Source organism: Canis lupus, chromosome 3 (assembly GCF_003254725.2).
Source record: "Canis lupus dingo isolate Sandy chromosome 3, ASM325472v2, whole genome shotgun sequence".
Taxonomy (NCBI): Eukaryota; Metazoa; Chordata; class Mammalia; order Carnivora; family Canidae; genus Canis; species Canis lupus.
In genome coordinates, this window is record NC_064245.1 from 64,656,530 (window position 1) to 64,668,771 (window position 12,242).

The following is a 12,242-nucleotide window of genomic DNA, read 5'->3' on the forward strand; positions in this document are numbered from 1 at the left end:
AAAGTGAAACAGAAATAGCATCTCTCCTTTTCCCTCTTTCTCTTATTTCTGCCTTCCCTCACTCAGCCATCTGAGATGCTCCCAGGGCTCTCAAATAGCCTCTCCTTCTAGAAGATTCTAGCCCAGAGCTACATCCTCTCAAGTGTCTTGATATCACTTGAAGCCTCACAGTTCCCAAATACCATTTACTTGCATATGTACTCCACCCTTCCTTCAATAGATAACTCTGTGGTATGACTTCCCCATTTGCTCACAGCAGCATCCAGGCCCCCCACTTGGGAAACCAGTTTCACTTTCCCAATTTCACCCTCCATATTCAGTCAGATGCATCTAAGACTCTGAACACTGGTCTATCTTAGAGTACAGCATGAAAGATGGGGTTAAAGGAAGCCTGATAATCATAGTCCTAAGCACTGAGGACACACAGGTGAACATGAAGCCATCAACTTGACTCGCTCTAATGAGGTTCAGGGTCTTATTGAGAATGCAGATGTTGAGCAGGCAGTCATCCCATCACCCACAGAGAAAGTATTCTAGAATTCTGTCCTGTGCAAATATGGTCACATTCATATTCTCTCACACACTGAGAAGGTCCAGGTTGTGGGTCGGCCAACATGAGGTCCACATCCTCTTTCCAGTGGGGTCCTGCCAAAGTGTGGAGGCCGAGAAAAATTAAGGCCATCCCACCTAAAATTGAGCATTAGCACAAGTACAGCCATCTTAGCCACCTGTGAATAAGAGCTGAACTTTACAGGAAAAACTACAGAATGTCCTTGGCAGGGAATCCCATATCAGAAAGACAACAGAGCTCAGAATTGCCTTCGGCAGAGAATCCCATATCAGAAAGACAACAGAGCCCATGCCTGTGGTAGAAATTCCCATATTAGAATGAGAACAGAGCTCAATGCCCTTGAAAGCCCCATATCAGAATGTAAACAGAACTTGAGAAATTCTTCCACCCCTTCTGAAAATCCCCTAGACCAGCCTATAAAAAATCCAGCTGTAACTCACTTCAGGGTCCAAGCCCCTGCTCCGCTGTGTTGGGTATACTTGGACCCAAGCTCGAGCTTGCTAATAAACCCCTGTGCGCTTGCATTGGTGTCGGCTCCTTGGTGGTTTCTCGGATTCGCAATCTTGGGCACAACAAAAGTCCCATACCCTTTAAAGGGTTTTGGTCCAACTATTTGCCAGTTTTACCCCAGAAGTAGCATCTTATCTGCCTCCCAGATTCATTCAACAGGTTAGCGCACACTGTTCAGAACACCCTTTGCTGAAATTCCATTGTAAAAGAAGACTTCATATGCTACTTCTTTCATGAAGCCCTCCTGACTCTACTTGGGTGGGTGGTGCTCATTTCTGAATCTCTGTGACATGGTGCAAGAACTTTGCTCACAGAAATTCATATATTTTGCTTGATAGGTACTTCAGTACATCCTACACCCTTTCCCCTACAGAATCCAGCAAAGGGCTTAGAGAACAGAAGCCACCCCTCCCTCCATGGGGCCCCTCTTGCCCATGAACACAGCCACGTGCTATTACAGATTGCACTGCAGCACTGTCTCCAGGTCAGTCCTCCCAGATCTCCCCACAGGACCCTGGACAGCAGGACTGGTTTTTTCTTCCTCTCTCTGAAGCACCCTCTCCTCTCACCCTCCAGTATCCCTAGCACCAGGCACACAGTGAGTCTTTACTATTTGTTTGTATGAATTTGCTATTTTGTACATTTTAAACTCATGAATTTTACTGAGTAGAAGCTAATAAAATGCTAAAGTCATTGAAATGGGAGGTATGGGGAAGTAAAAATGAAGAATTGGCCCCTGGGAAATCTCGTTAGAAATTTTGAAGAGGAAGGAGAAGCAAGAAGAAATTGAGAAATGAAGAAAAGGGAATCAGAAACAATAATCAGTACCAGCACAGTGCAGATAATCTATCTGTCTGTGATCACCAGAAGGCAGGATAAGATGGATGGAGTTTCTCACTGTATATGTTTATTTTTCCACCAGCGTGATTTGTACTTGACTGAGTTCAACTTAGCAAGCAGCTACTAAAGGACTGTAATGTGACAAGCAATGTGCTGGACGGCCAAGGGTGCAGGGGTGAATAAAAAGTCTCTCCCTTGGGAACCCCAGCTTGTATGGGGCAGGGATGAAGAGTTGTCAGAGGAATGCCCGCTTCTGTCCCTGACACCCAGTGGCTATCATTGATGGCCAAAATTTATGCAGAGGGCTGGTTTTCCCCAAGGCAAGAAGATTTCTGGAACTGTAACATACCTCTGGGTGCCTCTAGAGTCCTCCTGCAGACTCTGCTCTGCCTTCCCACATTCCCTGGCTCCTGACTATTGCACAGAAGGTAACATTCTCCCATACAATAGCACTAATCGTCTGCTAACATTCTGGTGAGTCTTGGCCACATGTCTGTCAGGTCTCACAAGCCCAGGGCCATCTTAGGACAGAATGCAGCTGGTGGATATGATCTTGAGACAGCAGAACCAGGTGTCATCTGTTCAGGAGTATTCTTCATTTAATGTGCATGGCTCAGTTTTAGAAAGTCTCACCTTGATAAGCAGGGACAAGTTTCAGTGCTCAACTACCCACACTAAAAGACTGGCAAAGAGTGACTTCTATAGGGGTAAGAGATTTTGGGAAAGGAAAATGAAGGAAAAGGAATATATACAAAAGATAAAGTCCTAGATCTACAAAGAAACACTGAGAAGCTATTTATATAAGAGAAAAATCAATACCCTATAAGCCCAAAATAGAGATTGATGAATTTGGGAATAATGGTATGGAAAATTTGTTGGATAGGTATATTTATTTTAGCTTTTTCTAATTTTATTTTTTTTATTATTTTTTTTAGTAGTAGTAATATACTGGCTTCTATATCATTCATTTAATTCAACTATTTTGCTTATTATATTGCAGGCACTACTTAAGGTCCTCGATATATGTCACTCAACAAGTCCCTTGATTCAATGAGTTTATATTCCAGGAGGCGTATATCAGATTTTTATCATTATTAAATCTAATTAATAAAAGGTAATAATGTATAAAGAGCAATAGCTGTAACAGAAGAACAAAAAACACAAGGAAGAAATAAACATTTAAAAGCTAACTTAAGGGACGCCTGGTGGTTCAGCAGTTGAGCGTCTGCCTTCAGCTCAGGGCATGATCTTGGACTCCAGGGATTAAGTCCCACATTGATCAAGTCCCATCCCCCGCATGGAGCTGGCTTCTCCCTCTGCCTGTGTTTCTGCCTCTCTCTCTCCCTCTCTTTCTCTCTCTCTCTCTGTCTCTCACGAATAAATAAATAAATCTTAAAAAAAAAAAAAAAGAAGCCGTCTCAAGGCAATGATCACATCCCAGGTGCTGCCAGTAAAACATGCTCACAGGGTCAAGACTTCAGGGCTGTGACTCTAAGGCTCTGAAACAGCATGGAGAAATTAAGATACTTAGCCTTTCTAGCATCCCAGGTAATACCATCCTTTCAGCTGACCTCTCCATGGTGCCATTCATGTGAGTAATGCCCCATTTATTTTTGGATATTCCAGCTTAATTGAGCTCCCAAAGGACTCCAGCCCCAGTCAATATCACAAGGAGAACCACTCAGCTAAGCTCAAGCATTTCACAGCATCATGTAAAAATAATAAAAAGGTTTATGTTTTAAACCACTAAGTTTGAGGGTAGTTTATTATTCAGTAATAGATCAGCAAAATGCCAATTATAAATCATCTGAAGCTGAAGACTAATAAGGAAAGAATAAGGAAAGAAATCTACAATAAACTTATGGATGGCCTAAAAATCAGTGGTGGAATAATAATAGTCAGTGGTTAATAATTCCATTAACCCATATTTTACTATCTCTTTTCATTTATATTCAGTTTTACGTAGTTACAATTATTATATGCATAGTTTTTATACTGGTTTTGTTTAGCCTGGTATCACATATCAATTTTTTTTTTAAGATTTTATTTTTCATTCATGAGAGACACAGAGAGAGAGAGGCAAACACAGGCAGAGGGAGAAGCTGTCTCCCTGTAGGGAGCCTGATATGGAACTTGATCCCAAGACCCAGGGATCACAACCTGAGCCAAAGGCAGATGCTCAACCACTGAGTCACCCAAGTGCCCAACATATCAAATGTTTTTTATGTTAATACATAGTTGTGGGCAGCCCGGGTGGCTTAGCAGTTTCGCACTGCCTTCAGCAGATCCTGGAGACCCAGGATCGAGTCTCACATCAGGCTCCCTGCATGGAGTCTACTTCTCCCTCTGCCTGTCTCTCTCTCTCTCCTCTCTGTGTCTCTCAATAATAAATAAACAAAATCTTTAAAAAAATACATAGTTGTAATAAAGACCTACGACGTAAGAACTAGAAATAGCAGGTCAAAGTGGAATTACAAGGTTGAATAATTGACATAAATGGATGCTTTGGCCCAATACAAAAAGCCAAAGCAGGAGACAGTGACCCAACAAGGAATGGATATGAGAAGAGGACCACAAGAATGATTTCAGAATACAACAGGGAAAATATTTTTTCTTTCCTTTTTTTTTTAGATTTTTATTTATTTATTTGAGAGAGAGAGTACGAGAGCAGGGGGTGGAGGGAACTGCAGGGGAAGGGCAGAGAGAGAGAGAGAAACTCAAGCAGACTCTCTGCTGAGAGCAGAGTCCAACTCAAAGGGCTCAGTCCCAGGACCCTGAGATCATTACCTGAGCCAAAATCAAGAATGAGGGGCTTAACCGACTGAACCACCCAGGCGCCCCAGGGAAAAGAGTTCTGATGCTAAGATAGTATGACTCAAAGAGAAATTGTCAGCATGCCAGACTTGCAACAACAGAGAAAGAAAGAGTATTGATTAGAGTCTTAACCTTGAAGTTAAAGTGTCAAGAGTGGAAGGGCAACAGAAATTACAAGGGTTCCAAGCACAATGAGCAGAGAGAAAATACCATATATGTGATCTACAATATATAAAGAACTCCTCTAAAAATAAATGAGCAACTCAGTAGAAATTAGCAAGGATCTGAACATAAAGTTCACAGACAAAAATATAAATGACCGGTTAACATATACAACATGTTATGATCCTCTGATAATCAGAAAACAATTAGATGCTATTTTTCTCATAATATCATGTAAAAAAGGTTGATACTGTTGAGCAATGAGGAGATTGTAAGAAAGCACAACCTGTGATAGATGGTAACAGGAGCCTAAAATGGTTTATTTTGGAGGGGATTCAGAAACTCTTAACAAAATTTAAAATACGCATGATCCTCCCTTTGATCCAGCAATTGCACCACCAGAAACCTATCCTACAAAAACACTCCTATAAGTGCACAAAAATATACATTCATTGAAGCATGGGACTCCCAACTGGGATGAAAAGTTTCATGAGAGTGGGAAGTTTGTCATCCACTACTGTGTTGTCAATAGTAGATCGCTGCCTGGAAAATAGTAGATGCTCACCAAATATTTACTGAATGAATGAATGGGACTGAAAATTGGTAACTAATTTTCTGTCCAAAGAGATACCTCTAAGCTATGGAATACCATGAGCTGTTAAAAAGAATGAGGTAAATCTACCTGTACTAACACTGAAAGATCTCCAAGGACATGTGTTTAATTTAAAAAAAAAAAAAGGCAGTAAATAAAAAAAATTGGAAACAACAAATTCCATCATCGAAGGACTGATTTACTAGATTGTGATTTAAATACATGTAATACTGGGTATCTCTTTTGAGTTGGCCTTGATCTATATTTATCATTGTTGAAAGACGTCTGTAACACTGCATTTCCAAAAATGAATGCATTATGAGCACTCATACAAATCAGGATTATTCCTCTTGTTCCTCAGAATTCCCACCTGTGGTAGGTACCATCTCCATTTGCCAGCTGAGAGCAAGACAGCACAGAGAAAGTCAGTAACTTGCCTGAAATAACACTGAGGCAGAGCCAAGATCTAAACCCAAGCAGTGCACCTCATGAGTTTGCACACTTAAACCACCCAAGGATAAAGAGACCATATGTTCTGGTTAAGTCTATTGACTCAGCATAATTATGAACAGCATCTCCTTCCCTTTCAAAAATCTTACATGTGGTCAATAAATTACGGTCACTCTAGCTAACAGAACATATATAAGCTGCATAGCGTAGTGGCTGAGTTCAGTTTCTGGAGCCAAATTGTGGACAATGAAGTCAAACTCTACTTCAAATGTAAAATGGGGATGGCAGTGGTAAGTGCCTCGTATAGTTGTTGAAGGACTCAATGATTTGATATTTAAGTGGCTGGCACATATACCGTATTAATGACTAAACCATTTATATAGTGTCTCTATGTTTGTGTGTGTGTGTGTACACGTATTGTGAGATATTTGGAAGGATATTCAAAAAATATTAACAATACATATCCCCTGTTGATATTTTTGAACATATACACATTTACATATGTATATGTTGGATATATGTGTGTGTGTGTTTGTATGTGTGTACTACTAAGTGCCCTGACAAACAGTAGGAAGGCTTGTGGTTTCTGTGACGCATCTTGCTTGCTATACACTGGTGATAATCTATCCAATAGTGTGAATTTATCAGAGATAACTGAACAACAACAACAACAAATTTAAACGGTTACATTACATTGGAAATTCAAAGACCGCTTTTATCATCACCGTGCCAGATTGGCTATAGCTTGATTTTATTGGAACTTTTAAGTATGACCTAAAGGAATGCCTCACCTTCTGGTTTCTCAATTAACTGTTTAATTACTCGGAAACAAAGCACTTAAGGGACCCTGGCAATCTTTGGCCTTGAAAAATGTGCAAGCCAGACCTCCGGGATCTGCATTAGAATACATGGGCTGAGAGCACGCGGGGAGGCGGGGCGGGGGGGTGGGTTGGGATGCGGATTGTACCGCTCAACTCCCGAGTTGCAGGTGTTTCTGGCAGGTGGAATCAGTTGTGCAACCTCGAGCTCACAGCAAAACCCCGACTGCCAGGGCCCCCCTCGGGCAGCCAGAGAGGGAGCTTTCTTACTTCCCACTGGCCCTACTCTGTGTACAACTTCAAAAAATGAGTTCTCTGTGTGAAACCAGACCCTGGGAAAGGAAGTCCAGAAAGCGAGCGGTTCCTCTTGCGGGGGAGATAAGGAGCTAGCCGGCAGGAGGCACGAGGAACCGTCCGGGAAGTTTCCACGGACTGCCGTGGGTGGTGTTTTCAAGGTCTGTGCAGACCCATCGGACAGGTGCACCTTACGGTGTGAATTTCATCTCCGTCCTCAAAGTTTTCTTGTTTTGGTTCTGTTATCGAGATCTCTGATCCCCTGTAGCTCTGGGCGCGCAAGAAGTTGTGGATTTGTGAAAACTCACCCTGGCGGTCGGACCCTCCTGGCGCCCCCCACCCCACCCCACCCCACCCCACCCCGCGACCCCCTGCCCGGGCCGCAAGCCACTCAACCAGGTGTCAGCTGTAACTCTCTGGGGGCGCTTTCGGGCCAGGGACAGCCAGCAGAAACCCCATGCCTGGCAGAAAGCGCCTTCGATCCCCGCGCCTACCGGTTGCCTGCGTCCCAGCAGCGCGGCGGCGAGCGCAGCGGGGCTTGGGCTCGGGGCCGCCCGGGCCGGGCGCAGGAGGCGCGGGTCCCCGCCGGGGCTGGGCGCCCCGAGCTCGAGCTCGTGCGGGGGGCGCGGGAGGGCAAGGCCGGCTCCCTGCTGACCCGGGTAATGAAAGATGCTTTGTTGCGCGCGCGCGCCCGGTGCCCAGCTGTGCCCAGCTGTGCCCCCCCGTGCTCCCCCGCGCCCCCCGGGGCCCAGCCGCGCGCCAGGGACGCGGACTCACCGCAGCTCAGGTCGCACGACTTGAGTGTACGTGTAGCACCGTCCCAGGAGGATCTCGTAAAAATGGGCAGTGGTGCCCGGCCCCTTCCACTCCTTGTGCTTGGGCGGCTGGCGCCACATCAGGATCCCGACCGGCACCGCGATGCCCACCACAATCAGGAGAATAAAAAGGACGCAGAGACAGATCTGGGCTTTTCTGGAAATGCCGCAGCAGGGTTTCTCCTCCTCGGACACGGAACTGAATCTGTGGTTGGCCATGGGGTCCACTTTGTCTGGCGGGCAAAGTTGGAGGAGAGAGCCGCCCCGGGGCCGGTCAGGGAGGGAGGAGAGAGCTAGCCGGTTCTGAAACTGCACCTCCCCTTTATCTTGCCCTTGTCTTTTCTCGGCTTCCTTTCCCACTCCCACCCCCTTCCTCCAAAGTTCCGTGACCGGCTGGACCAATAAGGACTTAAAGAACTGGAAAGACTCTACTACTACAGCCACTCACTGCCAGACTCCTGAGCAGACAAGGACCGGACTTTGCATTTCCAGGGAGAAGCGGCCACGGCCACCTTACGCTTTCTCTGCAGGTGCCTGCAAAACAAACAGCAATCCCTTATACTTACTCCTCGGCCAGCAAGCTTGATCAGACTTGCAATTTACACTTCAGTCACACCTGATGCTAGAAAGCGTCAAGGCTTGGCTCAAGGCTTGGCTGCCTGCCTCTGCACCTGCCTGCAAGCGTTTGGGTTTGCAAGCAATGTCTGCTGCCTGGGAAAGGCTGCTCTCCCTCTCCTTCTTCGCCTTGACAAATGCCTGCCTGCTCAGCCCCTTTCAAAAGCTCTACTCAAGCTTCACCCCTTCCCCTTAACTCAAGTGACATCAGTCGTTAAGCCTGGGTTCAAATCCAGCTCCACCACCCACTACTGGAGCCGTATGGGGCAAGTTACTTGATGGCTCTGTGCTTCAGATGTAAAGCAAGGATAATAGTATCTACTTCATGAGGTATGATCAAGATGAAGCGAGTTTATAGTTACCATGTGTTTGGCACAAATGCCTGGCACATGCTAAGCACTCAATAAATATTAGCTATTACTACCTGCTCTGAGAGGCACGTACTCTCTCAAGGTTCCTTAGCACTAGGACCATCTGTGACATTTCCGCAGAGACCTAAGGAAAGTGAAAAAACAAGCCACAGGACTTCCTATGACAAAGGTTTTCCAGACAGAGGGAATAGCAGAAGTAGTGGCTGAGACAAAACAAACAAACAAAAAAAAAACCTCTGAGGCAAAAAAGGAGAAAAAAAGAAAAGAAAAGTTCGTTCCTTAGCCCATTCCAGGAGCACCATGGAGGCCATTGGAACTGGAATGCAGGGTTAAGGGAGGCAGAAGAGAAAAGAAGTTCCGAGGGTAGCAGAGGGCCAGATCACCAGAAGGACTTTTTAGACAGTGAATTTTATTTTTAACCCATTCAAGGTCACTGGGTGACTTGATTAGGCATGACATTTTAAAGGCTCAATCTGAGGGCACCTGGGTGGACTTTGGGTCAGCTGGTGATCTTAGGATCCTGGAACGGAGTGCATCAGACTCCTCATGGGGAGCCTGCTTCTGCCTCTGCCTATGTCTCTGCCTCTCTCTGTGTGTCTCTCATGAATAAATAAATAAAAATCTTGAAAAAAAAATAAAGGTTCAACCTGGTTTCTGTATTGAGAATAAACTGTAAGGAAGTAAGGATGGAACAGTGAAGACCGGTTATGAGGACTTTGACCAGGGGAATAGTTATAAAAGTGGCAAAGACAACAAGCAATTGGATTCTGGATACACTTTGAAAGTAGAAACAACAGGTTTTGCTGATAAGTTGGATTTGGGGTTTGCAAGAAAGAGGAGTCAAAGAGGACTCCATGAATTTTGATCTGAATAACTGACCAAGGGAAGGACAGTGCTGGCATTTATAGTGATGGGAAACAAGGATGAAGGAGATTTGATTTGGGAGAAAAGGCACCAGACAAAAATTTGGTTTTGGAGGTAAGATGAAGATGCCGATTAGACCCCTAGGAGGAGACATCAAGTAGTTAATTGAGTATAAATATTTGGGATTCAAGGGGTCAGTGCTGGAAACACAAATATGGGAGGCTTTATCATACAGCGAGTTTTTAAAGCCAAGAGGATAAATAAGATCACATAGAGAGTGTGTGCAGAAACAGCAGTTCCAGAGACTCAGCCAGGCGGTTGCCTGTGGCAGAGATCAGAAAGATGAGAAGAGCTCCAGCAAAGGGAGCTGGCAAGAGTGACCCCTGACACAAGAGGCTGAGACCAGATAGGGAGTCACTGGTGCTCTTGACAAGAACAGTTTCAGAGAAAATGTGGAGGACAAAGCCAGATGAGAGTAGGTTCATGAGAGTGTGTGAGAGGAAAATGTAGTATCAGTATGCAAGATGACTCTTTTTTTTTTTTTAAGATTTTCTTTATATATTCATGAGAGACACAGAGAGAAAGACAGAGACATAGGCAGAGAGAGAAGCAGGCTCCTTGCGGGGAGCCCGATGTGGGACTCATTACCGGATCTCCAGGATCATGCCCTGGGCCGAAGGCAGATACTCAACAACTGAGCCACCCAGGCATCCCTCAAGATGACTTTTGAAGAGTTTTCTGTCAAAAGAATAGAGAAATGAGGACACAGCAAAAGGACACTGTGCAGTCAGGAGAGAACAAAATGTTCTCACTGCTTGCTTACTGCATGTCAGGAGGGACTTACCTATGTCTGTAGGATGACTGGACAGCCCAAGACATAGGCAACAGTTGATAATGCAGAAGAGGGGGAAACTGCTTAAAAACTTGCAAAAAGGGATCCCTGGGTGGCGCAGCGGTTTAGCGCCTGCCTTTGGCCCAGGGCACGATCCTGGAGACCCGGGATCGAATCCCACGTCGGGCTCCCGGTGCATGGAGCCTGCTTCTCCCTCTGCCTGTGTCTCTTCCTCTCTCTCTCTCTCTCTGTGTGACTATCATAAATAAATTTAAAAAAATAAAAAACTTGCAAAAAGCTCATGTAGAGGTGAGAAAAACCCGAGGCACAGGGGCATATGTGTAGACTCTGCTACCTCATAAAAGGAAGGTGAAAACTGTGGCTTTAAGGATTCGGTTAGTGGGTTAGCTGATAGTGACATGTGAGCATCCTCTTTTGACTACTTCTCAGTGAAATGCGGTCACCCATCTACTGAGAGTGGGTGAGGGCTTGTAATGGCAGGAGAACAGCAGAGTGGACAGAACAGGGAAATGAGAGGTTCTCAGGGTATCAGGAAGTGGTCAGGAATTTAAAGAAAGGTCAGTCAGGGGCACCTGGGTGACTAAGTGGTTGAGCGTCTTCCTTTGACTCAGATCATGATTCCAGGGTCCTGGTATCCATTCCCATATCGGTCTCCCCGCAGGGAGCCTGCTTCTCCCTCTGCCTGTGTCTCTGTCTCTCTGTCGCTGTCTCTGTCTCTCTCTCTCTGTGTGTCTTTCATGAATAAATGAATAAAATCTTTTTAAAAATTAAAAAAAAAAGAAAGGCCAGGCAATGAGGGGGCACTCTTCTGTCTGGCTACTCCCCGCAGCCCAAGAGAAAGGGCAAAAGTAAGCAGAGAGTGGGATTTGATGAGGCTGGGATTTGCTGGATTTGCCAGGGCTGAAATAACAAAGCCACACAGTCTATTGTGGCTCAACCAACAGAAATTGATTGTCTTCCAGTTCTGGAGGCTGACATCAAGGTATCCAAGGGTCTAATTTCCTCTGAGGCCTCTATCCTTAGCTTGTGTCCTCACATAGTCTTTCCTTGTGTATCCACATTTCTCCATTCTATTTTTTTATGCTTCTTTATTTTTTTTTAATTTTATTTTAGTGTTTTTTAGTGGGGGGAAGAGGCAGAGGAAGAGGAAGAGAGAGAGAATCTTAAGCAGGCTCCATGCCCAGCACAGAGGCCAACATAGGGCTCAATCTCACAACCCTGAGATCATGACCTGAGCTGAAATCAAGAGTTGGATGCCTAACTGACTGAACCACCAGGCACCCCTCTCCTTTCCAATCTCCTCTTCTTATAAGGACACTAGTTTTTATCAGATTTGGGCCCACAGTAATGACCTCACTATAACTTAATTACTTCTTTAAAGGCCCTGTCTCCAAATCCAGTCACATCCTGAGGGTTAGGAAGTTAGGACTTCAACATATGAAGTGGGGGCAGGGCACCATTCAGCCCATCACACCAGGTAAGTACAATGGAGTAAGAGAAAAGGAAGGAAGGAAACAAAGATGGGATTTTAATAATGGACTGTCATACCAAAGTCCCACAGAAAATGAAGTAAGGGCAGAAGGAGGATTCGAGACACTGGAAAAATAAGAAATTTTTTTAAGGACTGGGATGTCCTTATGAGACCAAAATGTTGCCAAAAGGAGGGAATATCT

General features: G+C 44.9%; 1 protein-coding gene across 1 annotated transcript in view; it reads right to left on the bottom strand.

Moving 5' to 3' along the window:
- Positions 1-8,240, bottom strand: part of CD38 (CD38 molecule) — a 48,298-nt gene extending 40,058 nt beyond the window's left edge. Inside the window, exon 1 of the mRNA XM_035714133.2 lies at positions 7,829-8,240. Coding sequence (XP_035570026.1) covers positions 7,829-8,085 — 257 coding nt within the window. The 5' untranslated portion in view covers positions 8,086-8,240. The remainder of the gene's footprint in view (positions 1-7,828) is intronic.
- Between the last annotated feature and the right edge of the window lie 4,002 nt (positions 8,241-12,242).